Source organism: Linepithema humile, chromosome 5, assembly GCF_040581485.1.
Source record: "Linepithema humile isolate Giens D197 chromosome 5, Lhum_UNIL_v1.0, whole genome shotgun sequence".
NCBI classification, from domain to species: Eukaryota; Metazoa; Arthropoda; class Insecta; order Hymenoptera; family Formicidae; genus Linepithema; species Linepithema humile.
The window spans coordinates 17,208,132-17,224,096 of record NC_090132.1 but is presented as its reverse complement, the minus strand read 5'-3'; the positions used below and the strand labels follow the sequence as shown (position 1 = coordinate 17,224,096).

The 15,965-nt window shown below is 30.7% G+C and overlaps 5 protein-coding genes and 1 long non-coding RNA gene across 8 annotated transcripts in view; 4 read left to right on the top strand and 2 right to left on the bottom strand.

The window, feature by feature from the left end:
• Positions 1 to 23: 23 nt before the first annotated feature.
• LOC136996870 (uncharacterized) lies at positions 24 to 1,070 on the top strand. The gene is made up of 3 exons (XR_001100240.2): positions 24 to 413; positions 620 to 746; positions 812 to 1,070. It is a non-coding gene; the product is annotated as an uncharacterized lncRNA (long non-coding RNA).
• A 28-nt stretch (positions 1,071 to 1,098) lies between these two features.
• LOC136996845 (decapping and exoribonuclease protein-like) lies at positions 1,099 to 3,263 on the bottom strand. The gene is made up of 4 exons (XM_012362184.2): positions 2,872 to 3,263; positions 2,078 to 2,298; positions 1,593 to 1,951; positions 1,099 to 1,502 (listed from the first exon to the last, which is right to left on the bottom strand). Exons 1-4 carry the CDS (start codon positions 3,171 to 3,173, stop codon positions 1,278 to 1,280), a joined length of 1,107 nt encoding a protein of 368 aa, XP_012217607.1. The 5' UTR covers positions 3,174 to 3,263; the 3' UTR covers positions 1,099 to 1,277.
• Positions 3,264 to 3,276: 13 nt separating this feature from the next.
• Positions 3,277 to 5,662, top strand: LOC137000139 (protein misato-like). The gene is made up of 5 exons (XM_067355996.1): positions 3,277 to 3,489; positions 3,587 to 3,667; positions 3,941 to 4,390; positions 4,472 to 5,279; positions 5,351 to 5,662. The coding sequence occupies exons 1-5, from the start codon at positions 3,412 to 3,414 to the stop codon at positions 5,557 to 5,559; spliced, it is 1,626 nt and encodes a 541-aa protein (XP_067212097.1). The 5' UTR covers positions 3,277 to 3,411; the 3' UTR covers positions 5,560 to 5,662.
• Positions 5,663 to 6,594: 932 nt separating this feature from the next.
• LOC105669320 (decapping and exoribonuclease protein-like) overlaps positions 6,595 to 15,965 on the bottom strand; it is a 47,519-nt gene continuing 38,148 nt past the window's right edge. For 2 of the 3 annotated variants that reach the window (XM_067356005.1, XM_067356006.1), the window contains exons 3-6: positions 8,357 to 8,575; positions 7,580 to 7,800; positions 7,089 to 7,453; positions 6,595 to 6,998 (exon numbers count right to left, since the gene is read on the bottom strand). In XM_067356005.1, coding sequence (XP_067212106.1) covers positions 6,774 to 6,998; positions 7,089 to 7,453; positions 7,580 to 7,800; positions 8,357 to 8,373 — 828 coding nt within the window. In that variant the 5' untranslated portion in view covers positions 8,374 to 8,575 and the 3' untranslated portion in view covers positions 6,595 to 6,773. Of the gene's footprint in view, positions 6,999 to 7,088; positions 7,454 to 7,579; positions 7,801 to 8,356; positions 8,772 to 15,965 lie in introns of those variants that run through there. The other variant, XM_067356004.1, reaches the window with a different exon arrangement.
• LOC105669312 (protein misato-like) lies at positions 11,031 to 13,418 on the top strand. Its single transcript, XM_067355995.1, has 5 exons — positions 11,031 to 11,244; positions 11,342 to 11,422; positions 11,696 to 12,145; positions 12,227 to 13,034; positions 13,106 to 13,418. Exons 1-5 carry the CDS (start codon positions 11,167 to 11,169, stop codon positions 13,312 to 13,314), a joined length of 1,626 nt encoding a protein of 541 aa, XP_067212096.1. The 5' UTR covers positions 11,031 to 11,166; the 3' UTR covers positions 13,315 to 13,418.
• On the top strand, positions 13,737 to 15,451 carry LOC105669308 (calcium and integrin-binding family member 2-like). The gene is made up of 4 exons (XM_012362189.2): positions 13,737 to 13,998; positions 14,068 to 14,188; positions 14,415 to 14,586; positions 15,030 to 15,451. Exons 1-4 carry the CDS (start codon positions 13,913 to 13,915, stop codon positions 15,245 to 15,247), a joined length of 597 nt encoding a protein of 198 aa, XP_012217612.1. The 5' UTR covers positions 13,737 to 13,912; the 3' UTR covers positions 15,248 to 15,451.

The following is a 15,965-nucleotide window of genomic DNA, read 5'->3' as shown; positions in this document are numbered from 1 at the left end:
CCTAAACAATTCAGCCTATTTCTTATATAAAACGCTCCTGCGCCAGAGCTATCGACGGCTCGACCGCCGCGGCCGGGCGGTAGTGGGGGAACAGGAAACGTCGTCTGCTGAATCGGCTCGAAATGTGCAACTATTTCCGAGCGCTGTTGTAGAGAATTAAATTATCTTTCAAATGAGATGAAAGCGATTGTAGTACGGTCCATAGGTTTTGAGATAGTCAGTTTCAAATGTACAAAAAAGAGTTTATTCCGCTATCGACAGTAGAGCTTTTTAAAAATACTCTTCATTTATGTTGGTATAGCTTCGCTAATTTTTAACGCTTATCTCGCTTGTTGGTTTTTCAACTAAAAAAATTTTTTTTTTTTACATTATTTAAACCAATCACCATAGGAGAACGAAAGGAAGAGCAGAAGGTGAAAAGAAAATAAAACTTAAAAAATTTTTTTAGTCCATATTGCTCTCTCGTAAATGTAATACAGCTCCTTTTAATTCGATTTGAAGTTTTATAATTCTATTTAATTTAATTTTTTATATGAATATATGTATATCTCATCTATTTCTTTGTAAAAAAAATTTAATACGTAAAATTTTCTTAATAAAAGATATAATAATATTCTAGATCAAAATTCAAAAAGGAATATTAAAATTAATAAGAGTGCGATGGGAAATAAAGTGGCAACTTTCACTGAAGAGCAACTCGAAGATTATCAGGATTGCACGTTTTTTACGCGCAAGGAAATCTTGAGGTACTTAGTATCTTCATGCTTGCATATAATTTTACTTCGGCTAACTTCTTTCTGTTTTCTTCTAGAATATTTAAGAGATTTTGCGAAATAGGAGATCCTGGAATGATATCGCGTACTATGACACCGTAAGAAGCGTCGTTTCTCCGTTTAACTTTGTCATATTTAGCTCGTATTAATAAACTAAAGGTTTATTTCAAAGGTTTATTAAATATTAATTTTAAACACAATACAAATACAATATGTACTATATATATTCATGCTATGGAAATTTTTTAACAAATTGTATAAAATGCAAAATAATCATTACTGTATTAGCAATCTGAAAAGTTATCATTATTAAAATATCTCAAGATTAAAATAAATCATATTTATTTCCTTGAAAATAAAATACATAATTTGTTTCCTTATAAAAATTGTCATGGTTTTGTAAATCATATTTTTGTTTATGTAATCATATATAAAATCTAGTAAGCTTTTCACACTATTATATCTTTTAGCATAAAAAACAAATTATCTCTTGGATTTTCACGTTTACTGATAAGTATTTTTACACTCCTCTACTTTCTTGACAAACTCCTTTAAGAAAATATAATTTTCATTATCAGGAGCTTCTTCAGTATAATTTACAATATCTTTAGTACGTGGATTCCAGTGAAATTTATATATACATTCATTATAATCCTTAGTGACAATCCTTTTAACATTGTCTAAAAATATCTTGCAAAACATTTCACATTTTCTCTGGTTACAGCAAATCTACACAATAAATAATTTATAATTAATGTATCAAGAAGCATCTCATTGGACATATTTTGAAATCTTTTTTAGAATTGATAGAATTATTACCTTGGACCGTGGTATCAGCGAATTTGTAGAATATTCTTTTATCATTCTTACTGTATTAGATTTATCTTTTAATCCACATATAATTTTATCAATTCCTACTAAATAATTTTGACTCCACCAGTTTGTTGCTTTATCCGGGTAAAATCTTCCACGTTCATAATGCATTGGACATGTTTTCAATTCAACAAGCTTTATATTTTTATCGATCAATGTATCATTTATAGGCTCTTGTGAAAGAATACCATCTATTTCAGCCCCATATAGTAAAGAATGATCTCCAAATTTTGCTTTAAACACGCAATGAAATTCCTCACATATATTAAGAGGTGCTGATGGATCTGGTTCATGCGAGGGATCATCTAATAAAAAGTATACTTTTTTAGTATTGTTCTAAAGTTAGATTAATTATAAATAAAATAAGTAATATGTTCTATTATGTTTAAAGCAAAAACAAATTGGTTATATATATATAAAATGTAAAATACCTGCTAACATATACTGTTCAAATTTGTATCCCGTTGTAATTTTCTCTTGTTCATCTGTATAAAACTTGCGTAGATATATTGTTCCGCGATATTTGCTAGCACAAATGATCCATTTCTTCCTATCTTTTTCTTCTTCCTCCATATTTTCTTCATATCTTACATATGGGCTACATAATAATTTTTTTAACACCCCACGACGGCAAATAAAATCTACATCCAACCTAATCAGAATTACTTTTATCAGAATTAATGTAAAAATAATCATTATATGCAATGTTCCAAAATTTTGCTATTTGCAAGTATATTTCTTTCATAAAACATCTTGACAAAATAGGATTCAATTTCTCAAATAAAATTGCAAAGTGGGTCATTATTTATAGTAGCTTTACAATTCTTAATATTATATACTTTTTAAAGTTTAAACTAACATTTTATTCAAATCTATTAAAAATAGACTGAAAAATATGACTTATTTATTTGTTTCACTGAACCTTTTTTTACTTTTTAAAAAAATTTAAATAATTTATTAAAAATTAAAAAAAAACAAATCCAAATTAGTAAGAGAACTCTATCATCAAAAGAAACTGTAAATTTTGAAACATATTTACTGTTATATAAAAATGTCATCTAATGGTCGTAAAATATAATACATCATACAATTAATGCAATACAATTAATACATAATTAATATATACAATGTGAAATATACTCATAACACTCAATAACTCAATAACACTCATAACAATCATTATACAAGTTTTATATACTTAAATAATAATTATTAAATAACTTACCAACGCTCTTTTTGCATTGATAATGGTTTTTCAAGTCGACTAAAATTTTCCGTAATCCATTGGAATATAAAATCCAATCTTTCGCATGCATCAGGTTTAAAACGAGTAGAACATTCAGAATTTCTCTTCAGATCGTAACACACATTATCAAGAATCGGAGGAGGAATATAATATTTCAGTTGCGATAAATCAGCTTGATATTTCGCATCACCATCGACACTAAAATGTCCCATTAATTCAATCGTTAATCTTGGAACCGAATAATCGGGAAATTTTTCAAAATTAATTTTAAATTTCATCATAATTAATATAACTATTATACAATATTATAAGCTTTTCTTTTAACGCGCTACTATGAAACGTTCGAACAATCTATGCAGTATCCTTTCAATATGGAGAGAAAAAGATAAACTCTGAACTAGTGCAGCCAGTTCAGCTATAAAAAACAGACCTCTACAGTCGCATAGACGCGTGCAAGATAACCTTATCTTTCTGGTATATATATAAAATTTTTCTCTGAACAGATTATAAATTTGAAATATGACAACACGAGAAATATTAACCATTCAATTGGGTCATTATTCCAATTTTATTGGTGCACATTGGTGGAATCTGCAGGTATTGTGATAATTATATATAGATATTTAATTCATAAATCTCGACATATCTTTGACATGTACAATGATTATAATACATTAAATTGATTTTTTTGCAGGACTCTAATTTTACATACGATCCGAATAAACCATCCGAAATAAATCATGACGTCTTGTATAGAGAAGGTGAAAATGAGCGAGTAAGTGTAATTTGTAAAAATTATGATTCTTTCTCTATCATTATTTATTATAAATAGAATAGACAATACCAAAGAAAGAGAAGTTGTATAACTGCAAAACTATAGTTTTAGGAAACTTATTTATATAAATTTTTTTTTAGTAAAATTTAGGGTTGAATTCAAAGTTGTAGTATGCAAAAGCTTGAATATGAATATATGTATTACAATATAAAATATATTACAACATGTATTACAATATAAAATATTAATTACAGTGAAATAATTCTGTTTCAGAGGCAAGTTACATTCACACCAAGACTCTTGATAGCAGATTTAAAAGGAGCATTAGGATATCTAAGTGAACACGGCACTTTATACAATACAGAACTTAACAAGAAGTCAGATAATCAATTGTTATGGGATAATGCAAAATTGGAAGTTATCAGCGACGAACCTAATCCTAAAACACCTTTTATTCAGAGTTTAAACGAATCCAGTGAAACTGTGGACTCACAATCTTTCAACTTAGAAAATAATGTGAAATCATGGGTTGATTATTTTTTACCTTCATGCCATCCAAGAACAATGACAATCGTCAAAGAATATTCACACAATTGTACAGAACAGCCATTCAATATATACACGTATGGTCGTAATTTATGGACTACAGAACAATTTTCTGACGACTTCTGTGACAGAATACGATCTTATGTGGAAGAGTGCGATTTAATGCAAGGGTTTCAGGTACTTGTACATTGTTATATGTAATGTTATTTTAGAATAATTATTTATATATTATAACATGCAATATATTTTTAAAAATAGGTACTTGTGGATTCTGCTGACGGCTTTGCTGGTCTCGGAGCATCTTGTATTCAACATTTGCGTGATGAGTATGGAAAAAGTATTTTGACATTTCCATGTCTAGATTTTAACAATAGCGAGCCCAGTGCCTCAGATCTAATCAAAATCGTCAATACAGCATTGTGCTGGCAACACATTGGAGAATATTCGTCGCTTTACAGTCCACTTTCGTGTGGACAAGTCGGTTGGCCGTTTGCAGCCAATGCACGTAAATTCGAAAACATAACATACAGACCTGAATTAAAATATCACAGTAGTGCAATACTAGCAACTGCCTTGGATACATTGACTTTAAGATACAGAACCAAGAAGTATACTAACGCCAGTTTATCTGACTTGTGCGCCGATCTGAATAAACTAGGTCGCAAAGCCGCAGCGACTACTTTGAGTCTGCCGTTCCCTATGAAAATAAAAATGGATTTAATAGATATATTGGATGAGTTTGAAGGATCTCTTTGGACAAGCTTGACACCGAGCTGCGATATACCAATGGACTACGATATGCGAAGTATAGCATTACGAGGAATTCCAGAAGAAAGACTAAAGCGGCCTTGTCATGAATCTCCAAAACAACAACTAATCAAATCAGCGTACAATTGTTCCAGTGTACATGAAATGATGACATTTTATTTGACATGCACATCTCACGCGTCAGCTACATATTTGTCCAATATCGAGGCGCCACTAAAAATTTCTTTGCCATATCCAAAGATTTTTAATAATAATGTAACTGAGAATGGAAACATTACCAACTGCCCTGTAGAAACCGGTATGAAAACTTGTTATTAGTATAACAAATATCGAGATTAAACAATAAACTGATACTATCCTTTTTTTCAGATGTGAATTCAGTTGCGGCGATGGCTGGATTACATAGCAGTAATGATATTGCAGCAATGTACGAATCTCTACTTAATCAAATTAAAAGGATAAGAAGCATCAAGAAATTTCATGCTTTTATGGATTCTGGATTGGAAGAAGATGAATTTACAGAATGTGTTCATAATTTGGCTGATTGTAAAGAAGCATACGAAGATCACTATATTTAACGAAAAACTGTATCATAATATATTTGATATAATTTTAATTATCTGATACTTATTCTAAGTTGTGATATGCAGTATTTCATATAATAAAATTTTTTTATAATAAATTATTATATTTGTATATTCATTTTATATAATTATTGAAATCTTGATAATATTTTTTTGTATTTATATATCTATCGTATGTATAAATACGGTTAATATAATTAATATTAAAGAATTCACGCGGCGACATTGGAGTGTAACGATCGTTGTTGTAATTAATAACACTGAACAAGTGAATCCCTCGTACATCGAAACATCCCCAAAGATGGGAGTGGCGGGACACACCCTGGTTATTAGATTGCACGATTTCGTATCGAACATTGAGAATGTGAAAACTCAGTCCACATTGTTCTCTCGTAAATGTAACACAGCTCCTTTTAATTCGATTTGAAAAGTTTTTTAATTCTATTTAATTTAATTTTTTATATAAATATATGTATATCTCATCTATTTCTTTGTAAAAAAAATTCAATACGTAAAAATTTCTTAATAAAAGATATAATAATTTTCTGGATCAAAATTAAAAAAGGAATATTAAAATTAATAAAGAGTGCGATGGGAAATAAAGTGGCAACTTTCACTGAAGAGCAACTCGAAGATTATCAGGATTGCACGTTTTTTACGCGCAAGGAAATCGTGAGGTAGTATCTTTATGCTTGCATTATTGCATATAATTTCACTTTGGCTAACTTCTTTCTGTTTTCTTCTAGAATATTTAAGAGATTTCGCGAAATAGGAGATCCTGGAATGATACCGCGTACTATGACACCGCAAGAAGCGTCGTCTCTCCGTTTACCTTTGTCATATTTAGCCCGTATTCCCGAACTAAAGGTTTATTTCAAATATTAAATATTAATTTTAAACACAATAGAAATACAATATGTACTATATATATTCGTGCTGTGAAAAATTTTTAACAAATTGTATAAAATGCAAAATAATCATTACTGTATTAGTAATCTGGAAAGTTATCATTATTAAAATATCTCAAGATTAAAATAAATCATATTTATTTCCTTGAAAATAAAATACATAATTTGTTTCCTTATAAAAATTGTCATGGTTTTGTAAATCATATTTTTGTTTATGTAATCATATATAAAATCTAGTAAGCTTCTCACACTATTATAATTTTTAGCATAAAAAACAAATTATCTCTTGGATTTTCACGTTTACTGATAAGTATTTTTACACTCCTCTACTTTCTTGACAAACTCCTTTAAGAAAATATAATTTTCATTATCAGGAGCTTCTTCAGTATAATTTACAATATCTTTAGTACGTGGATTCCAGTGAAATTTATATATACATTCATTATAATCCTTAGTGACAATCCTTTTAACATTGTCTAAAAATATCTTGCAAAACATTTCACATTTTCTCTGGTTACAGCGAATCTACACAATAAATAATTTATAATTAATGTATCAAGAAGCATCTCATTGGACATATTTTGAAATCTTTTTTAGAATTGATAGAATTATTACCTTGGACCGTGGTATCAGCGAATTTGTAGAATATTCTTTTATCATTCTTACTGTATTAGATTTATCTTTTAATCCACATATAATTTTATCAATTCCTACTAAATAATTTTGACTCCACCAGTTTGTTGCTTTATCCGGGTAAAATCTTCCACGTTTACTGTCATAATGCATTGGACATGTTTTCAATTCAACAAGCTTTATCTTTTTATCGATCAATGTATCATTTATAGGCTCTTGTGAAAGAATACCATCTATTTCAGCCCCATATAGTAAAGAATGATCTCCAAATTTTGCTTTAAACACGCAATGAAATTCCTCACATATATTAAGAGGTGCTGATGGATCTGGTTCATGCGAGGGATCATCTAATAAAAAGTATACTTTTTTAGTATTGTTCTAAAGTTAGATTAATTATAAATAAAATAAGTAATATGTTCTATTATGTTTAAAGCAAAAACAAATTGGTTATATATATATAAAATGTAAAATACCTGCTAACATATACTGTTCAAATTTGTATCCCGTTGTAATTTTCTCTTGTTCATCTGTATAAAACTTGCGTAGATATATTGTTCCGCGATATTTGCTAGCACAAATGATCCATTTCTTCCTATCTTTTTCTTCTTCCTCCATATTTTCTTCATATCTTACATATGGGCTGCATAATAATTTTTTTAACACCCCACGACGGCAAATAAAATCTACATCCAACCTAATCAGAATTACTTTTATCAGAATTAATGTAAAAATAATCATTATATGCAATGTTCCAAAATTTTGCTATTTGCAAGTATATTTCTTTCATAAAACATCTTGACAAAATAGGATTCAATTTCTCAAATAAAATTGCAAAGTGGGTTATTTATAGTAGCTTTACAATTCTTAATATTATATACTTTTTAAAGTTTAAACTAACATTTTATTCAAATCTATTAAAAATAGACTGAAAAATTTGACTTATTTATTTGTTTCACTGAACCTTTTTTTACTTTTTAAAAAAATTTAAATAATTTATTAAAAATTTAAAAAAAACAAATCCAAATTAGTAAGAGAACTCTATCATCAAAAGAAACTGTAAATTTTGAAACATATTTACTGTTATATAAAAATGTCATCTAATGGTCGTAAAATATAATACATCATACAATTAATGCAATACAATTAATACATAATTAATATATACAATGTGAAATATACTCATCAATAACACTCATAACAATCATTATACAAGTTTTATATACTTAAATAATAATTATTAAATAACTTACCAACGCTCTTTTTGCATTGATAATGGTTTTTCAAGTCGACTAAAATTTTCCGCAATCCATTGGAATATAAAATCCAATCTTTCGCATGCATCAGGTTTAAAACGAGTAGAACATTCAGAATTTCTCTTCAGATCGTAACACACATTATCAAGAATCGGAGGAGGAATATAATATTTCAGTTGCGATAAATCAGCTTGATATTTCGCATCACCATCGACACTAAAATGTCCCATTAATTCAATCGTTAATCTTGGAACCGAATAATCGGGAAATTTTTCAAAATTAATTTTAAATTTCATCATAATTAATATAACTATTATACAATATTATAAGCTTTTCTTTTAACGCGCTACTATGAAACGTTCGAACAATCTATGCAGTATCCTACGACACAATGATGCTAATGCAGTCCATGCAGTGTATAAAGTTCTCGGAAGTTCAGGTATTTTCCCGTACTTTTTGAGGAGTTCCCCTGAGCTAAGGAAAGTACATACAGGGTGTTGCATATACATATTGGGCAGTACGACGGGTTGCGCGGCATACTTTGCAGGGATAGGCGCGGTTCAGTGGATAATGACAGCATATATACGTAGCATCATAACTTATTGATCGAATTAATCGCGCGCATTTTTACTAATTTTGAGTTTACAGCGTTTTAATTATAACGGACTTGAATAATCGTTGCAGTTATTACTAGAGAAGCTAAAACACATTAAAGATAAAAAATTAAATTTTAGAAAGTTAACACGTTAAAAGAAACAAATATGATACAACAAAATTTTTTTTCTTTACCGCTTTACTTTTCGCGCGTGTTAGCGTTGTAAATTTTGATAGAGCGGTAAAGAAAGAAATTTTGTTGTATCATATTTGTTTCTTTTAACGTGTTAACTTTCTAAAATTTAATTTTTTATTTTTAATATGTTTTAGCTTCTCTAGTAATAATCACAACGATTATTCAAGTCCGTTATAATTGAAACGCTGTAAACTCAAAATTAGTAAAAATGTGCGCGATCAATTCGATCAATAAGTTATGATGGTACGTATTTATGCTGTCATTACCCATTGAACTGCGCCTATCCCTGCAAAGTATGCCGCGCAACCCGTCGTACTGCCCAATATGTATATGCAACACCCTGTACATACATATACAGGGTGGTGGCGAACGTCTTTTTTCCTCCACGTTGGAAGCAGAAAAATAAACTCTGAACTAGTGCAGTTAGTTCAGCTATAAAGAACAGACCTATATATACATATATATTGAATTCGTTCTCTTTATATCATATATATAAAACTTTATTACATTACTATTATTTATAATATATAAACATTGTTATAATTCTATCATATGACAAAACGAAACAATTAAATAGTAATATTGTGCAATAATTTTGAATAGTATAGCTGGAATTTAGATTAATATCAAGAAATATGTAGTTTTTTATTTACATTATAAAAATGCTATTTGCAAAATTGATCAAATTTATTAAATTAGAATAAGTCAAGACTTTTAAAAACTCAAAACTCAATTTCGAACTAATATCCAATGTTACATCAGCTTATGGCTGGTTTATGCTTCGGTCTTAATCTTAATCTTAGTCTTAGTCTTAACTTAATCTTAAGGACTCGTTTATGCTTCCCTGGAAATTCGGACTACGCATGTGCAAATGTAACAAAACCTAACCACTAATTTATTTTTATAATTTGGATTTTTTTTATTCCAAACAACATCGAATTGTTGGACACATTCAATTAAATCAGCATCACTCATTTTCGTATTTTACAAAAATCGAAAACCATTATTTCGCGCGGTTTCGTGCTGCGTCGGACGTCAGACTTACCTCATTGGCCCGGCTTTAGGACATTAGGAACTAAAGTTAAAAGATGGGATCTTTCCAAGATTAAGATTAAAGGCCGGAGCACAGACTTTTACATAAAGCATAACGCATAAGCATAAGGAAATTGATTGGTCTATATATAAGCATAAGCAAATGCATAAGGAAACGGACCAATCAATTTCCTTATGCTTATGCGTTATGCTTTATGCAAAAGTCTGTGCTCCCGCCTTAAGACTAAGATTAAGACTAGGGAAGTATAAACGCCCTTATGGCATTCTACGTTATCAACTCTTAAGATTAAGATTAAGATTAAGACCGAAGCATAAACCGGCCATTAGGCTGTGTTTCGAAATTCCTGCCAGTACTGAAAATCTATAGTTTACGTAACGTATATTGTAGATTTTCAGTACTGGCAATGAATTTCGGACGCAGCCTTAATGGTTGATTGGCTATTGGATAGAGAATTTTGAAGACCTGAAAAATGATTTTAGGATCTTTATGAATTCTCTGTCTGCTATATATTAGACTATATAGGGACTCAGCTATATACAAGTTTCATTCATTTATAAACTCCTCAAAAAGTTTTGAATTTGGATCTTAGGTCTGTTCTTTATAGCTGAACTGGCTGCACTAGTTCAGAGTTTATCTTTTTCTCTCCATATTGAAAGGAGAAAGATAAACTCTGAACTAGTGCAGCCAGTTCAGCTATAAAGAACAGACCTATTCTTTCTTCATAGAAATGAGAACTGTCATATGTAGAACACAAGAGGTCTGTTCTTTATAGCTGTACTGGCTGCACTAGTTCAAAGTTTATCTTTCTCCTTCCAATATAGAGGGAAAAAGATAAACTCTGAACTAGTGCAGCCAGTTCAGCTATAAAGAATAGACCTACATTCGCATAGACGCGTGCAAGATAACCTTATCTTTCTGGTATATATATAAAATTTTTCTCTGAACAGATTATAAATTTGAAATATGACAACACGAGAAATATTAACCATTCAATTGGGTCATTATTCCAATTTTATTGGTGCACATTGGTGGAATCTGCAGGTATTGTGATAATTATATATAGATATTTAATTCATAAATCTCGACATATCTTTGACATGTACAATGATTATAATACATTAAATTGATTTTTTTGCAGGACTCTAATTTTACATACGATCCGAATAAACCATCCGAAATAAATCATGACGTCTTGTATAGAGAAGGTGAAAATGAGCGAGTAAGTGTAATTTGTAAAAATTATGATTCTTTCTCTATCATTATTTATTATAAATAGAATAGACAATACCAAAGAAAGAGAAGTTGTATAACTGCAAAACTATAGTTTTAGGAAACTTATTTATATAAATTTTTTTTTAGTAAAATTTAGGGTTGAATTCAAAGTTGTAGTATGCAAAAGCTTGAATATGAATATATGTATTACAATATAAAATATATTACAACATGTATTACAATATAAAATATTAATTACAGTGAAATAATTCTGTTTCAGAGGCAAGTTACATTCACACCAAGACTCTTGATAGCAGATTTAAAAGGAGCATTAGGATATCTAAGTGAACACGGCACTTTATACAATACAGAACTTAACAAGAAGTCAGATAATCAATTGTTATGGGATAATGCAAAATTGGAAGTTATCAGCGACGAACCTAATCCTAAAACACCTTTTATTCAGAGTTTAAACGAATCCAGTGAAACTGTGGACTCACAATCTTTCAACTTAGAAAATAATGTGAAATCATGGGTTGATTATTTTTTACCTTCATGCCATCCAAGAACAATGACAATCGTCAAAGAATATTCACACAATTGTACAGAACAGCCATTCAATATATACACGTATGGTCGTAATTTATGGACTACAGAACAATTTTCTGACGACTTCTGTGACAGAATACGATCTTATGTGGAAGAGTGCGATTTAATGCAAGGGTTTCAGGTACTTGTACATTGTTATATGTAATGTTATTTTAGAATAATTATTTATATATTATAACATGCAATATATTTTTAAAAATAGGTACTTGTGGATTCTGCTGACGGCTTTGCTGGTCTCGGAGCATCTTGTATTCAACATTTGCGTGATGAGTATGGAAAAAGTATTTTGACATTTCCATGTCTAGATTTTAACAATAGCGAGCCCAGTGCCTCAGATCTAATCAAAATCGTCAATACAGCATTGTGCTGGCAACACATTGGAGAATATTCGTCGCTTTACAGTCCACTTTCGTGTGGACAAGTCGGTTGGCCGTTTGCAGCCGATGCACGTAAATTCGAAAACATAACATACAGACCTGAATTAAAATATCACAGTAGTGCAATACTAGCAACTGCCTTGGATACATTGACTTTGAGATACAGAACCAAGAAGTATACTAACGCCAGTTTATCTGACTTGTGCGCCGATCTGAATAAACTGGGTCGCAAAGCCGCAGCGACTACTTTGAGTCTGCCGTTCCCTATGAAAATAAAAATGGATTTAATAGATATATTGGATGAGTTTGAAGGATCTCTTTGGACAAGCTTGACACCGAGCTGCGATATACCAATGGACTACGATATGCGAAGTATAGCATTACGAGGAATTCCAGAAGAAAGACTAAAGCGGCCTTGTCATGAATCTCCAAAACAACAACTAATCAAACCAGCGTACAATTGTTCCAGTGTACATGAAATGATGACATTTTATTTGACATGCACATCTCACGCGTCAGCTACATATTTGTCCAATATCGAGGCGCCACTAAAAATTTCTTTGCCATATCCAAAGATTTTTAATAATAATGTAACTGAGAATGGAAACATTACCAACTGCCCTGTAGAAACCGGTATGAAAACTTGTTATTAGTATAACAAATATCGAGATTGAACAATAAACTGATACTATCCTTTTTTTCAGATGTGAATTCAGTTGCGGCGATGGCTGGATTACATAGCAGTAATGGTATTGCAGCAATGTACGAATCTCTACTTAATCAAATTAAAAGGATAAGAAGCATCAAGAAATTTCATGCTTTTATGGATTCTGGATTGGAAGAAGATGAATTTACAGAATGTGTTCATAATTTGGCTGATTGTAAAGAAGCATATGAAGATCACTATATTTAACGAAAAACTGTATCATAATGTATTTGACATAATTTTAGTTATCTGATACTTATTATAAGTTGTGATATGCAGTATTTTATATAATAAAATTTTGTTATAATAAATTTATTATATTTGTATATTTATTTTATATAATTATTGAAATCTTGATAATATTTTTTTCTATTTATATATGTATCATATGTATAAATACGGTTAATATAATTAATATTAAAGAATTCACGCGACGACATTGGAGTGTAACGATCGTTGTTGTAATTAATAACACTGGACAAGTGAATCCCTCGTACATCGAAACATCCCCAAAGATGGGAGTGGCGGGACACACCCTGGTTATTAGATTGCACGATTTCGTATCGAACATTGAGAATGTGAAAACTCAGTCCACATTGTTCTCTCGTAAATGTAACACAGCTCCTTTTAATTCGATTTGAAAAGTTTTTTAATTCTATTTAATTTAATTTTTTATATAAATATATGTATATCTCATCTATTTCTTTGTAAAAAAAATTCAATACGTAAAAATTTCTTAATAAAAGATATAATAATACTCTGGATCAAAATTAAAAAAGGAATATTAAAATTAATAAAGAGTGCGATGGGAAACAAAGTGGCAACTTTCACTGAAGAGCAACTCGAAGATTATCAGGATTGCACGTTTTTTACGCGCAAGGAAATCGTGAGGTAGTATCTTTATGCTTGCATTATTGCATATAATTTTACTTTGGCTAACTTCTTTCTGTTTTCTTCTAGAATATTTAAGAGATTTCGCGAAATAGGAGATCCTGGAATGATACCGCGTACTATGACACCGCAAGAAGCGTCGTCTCTCCGTTTACCTTTGTCATATTTAGCTCGTATTCCTGAACTAAAGGTTTATTTCAAGTATTAAATATTAATTTTAAACACAATACAAATACAATATGTACTATATATGTTCGTGCTATGGAAAATTTTTAACAAACTTCTATGAGAGATTTTTTAATAGAAAGATATGTATGATTGTTATTGCATTTTTATCTTTTTCTTATTATTTCTATAAATATAGAAACCAAGATAAGCATTCTTAATTAATTAGAATATATATTTTATATTGTTAGGAAAACCCATTTAGAGAACGAATTTCAGAGGTTTTTACAAGACGCCAGGAATCAGGACAGTCGATATTCATTTCCGATGGAATATGTTTTGAAGAATTTCTCGAGATGATGTCCGTATTTTCTGAACAGGCACCGCGGGATCTGAAAGTCTTTTACGCCTTTAAAATTTACGGTACGGACCACCAGGTGAACTAGACGGATGGATGGATAAATGGACAGACGGACGAGCAAACCGTGAGAGAGCCTGGAGGTCGACCTCGCTGTACCTATAGTTGTTCCATGGGATGAGGAGTACATACGGCGTTCAGACACGACATCCATGATGCACAGGAATATTTGCACGGAACAACCGATCGATTTTGCCGACATGCAGCGTCATAATTATATCTTCATCCGACAGAGATAATTTTTCTTTCGCCGTAAAAAAACTTGCATTTTTATCCTGTTTTTATATATCCATTTCAATTCTTATTAATATTTTACGAATATGTGTTTTCGTCATAAAGAAAAATCGATTCCAAAACTCATTTATATTCGCGTATCGTCTTGGCAATATCTTCATAAATGTTTTTATATTTTATTTCCGTTTGTCAATCTGTGATCTTTCCTGAACAGATTTCGACGAGGATGGGGTGTTGGGTCTGAGTGATTTGGAACGCACCTGTCGGCAGCTGACTCGAGGTGGGCTAAGTACCGAAGAGGTAGCTACCGTGTGTCGAAAAATTCTGGAAGAGAGCGACATAGATGGCGACGGGGCTTTGTCATATCTCGAATTCGAACATGTTGTAACTAGAGCCTCCGATTTCATGGCAACTTTCCACATAAGAATATAAATCGTGTAATTAACGAACATTACGCTAAGTTACATGTAAGAGATATATGTAATGTATGAATCTTAAAGAAAATCACACTTAATCATTCACAATTAAATCTGCTTTAAGATATTAAAATCAATCTTTCATCAATATATCGATTGTACTTATCTAAAAATGAATAAAATAAGTAATAAATCTTTCAAAAGAAATAATTACTACAAAAGAAATAGAGCTAAGAAATAATTACTGTAAAAATTATTTTCTTTCGAGTTCACATTTTGCGCGATCATTAATTAAATTTTATTCGCTCATTCTTGCTGTATTTTAATAAAGATTTTGAGTGGAATTTTTTAACATATTCAGTTTACACCTCCATAGTCGTAGAATGAAGATGAAGAATACGCACGAAGGTTCCCTCAGGCGGAAAAGAACGGTCGCGGTAACGCCTAAATAATAACGCATCTCGAACAAACGCGTCGGAACCTATAACAGTTCCTTGACCCACGACGTTCTGAACTCATCACGCCACGTTAATTTATCGCCGCGGTCCGAAGTAAATCGTAACAGCGAGAAGGTAATCTGCATAAACGCGTCTATCCACAGATCTCGGACGCTTATGGACTTCATACGTACATCACGCACGACGAAGTTAATATTCTTCATCATTAGTCGGTCACTGATTGCAGAGACGCGGAAAAAAATATTGTTACTCAAGCATCGCTGTACTCTATGAAGT

Excerpts from the sequence above, each read along its gene's own strand:
- LOC137000139 (XM_067355996.1), top strand. The coding sequence starts at position 3,412 with ATGACAACACGAGAAATATTAACCATTCAATTGGGTCATTATTCCAAT. Across the intron at positions 3,668-3,940 it reads GAGAAGGTGAAAATGAGCGA|AGGCAAGTTACATTCACACC; the intron begins GTAAGTGTAATT and ends ATTCTGTTTCAG. Across the intron at positions 4,391-4,471 it reads ATTTAATGCAAGGGTTTCAG|GTACTTGTGGATTCTGCTGA; the intron begins GTACTTGTACAT and ends TTTTAAAAATAG.
- LOC136996845 (XM_012362184.2), bottom strand. The coding sequence starts at position 3,173 with ATGATGAAATTTAAAATTAATTTTGAAAAATTTCCCGATTATTCGGTT. Across the intron at positions 2,299-2,871 it reads TCAATGCAAAAAGAGCGTTG|GTTGGATGTAGATTTTATTT; the intron begins GTAAGTTATTTA and ends AATTCTGATTAG. Across the intron at positions 1,503-1,592 it reads CGCTGATACCACGGTCCAAG|ATTTGCTGTAACCAGAGAAA; the intron begins GTAATAATTCTA and ends TTTATTGTGTAG.
- LOC105669312 (XM_067355995.1), top strand. The coding sequence starts at position 11,167 with ATGACAACACGAGAAATATTAACCATTCAATTGGGTCATTATTCCAAT. Across the intron at positions 12,146-12,226 it reads ATTTAATGCAAGGGTTTCAG|GTACTTGTGGATTCTGCTGA; the intron begins GTACTTGTACAT and ends TTTTAAAAATAG. Across the intron at positions 13,035-13,105 it reads CAACTGCCCTGTAGAAACCG|ATGTGAATTCAGTTGCGGCG; the intron begins GTATGAAAACTT and ends CCTTTTTTTCAG.
- LOC105669308 (XM_012362189.2), top strand. The coding sequence starts at position 13,913 with ATGGGAAACAAAGTGGCAACTTTCACTGAAGAGCAACTCGAAGATTAT. Across the intron at positions 13,999-14,067 it reads ACGCGCAAGGAAATCGTGAG|AATATTTAAGAGATTTCGCG; the intron begins GTAGTATCTTTA and ends GTTTTCTTCTAG. Across the intron at positions 14,189-14,414 it reads CTCGTATTCCTGAACTAAAG|GAAAACCCATTTAGAGAACG; the intron begins GTTTATTTCAAG and ends TTATATTGTTAG.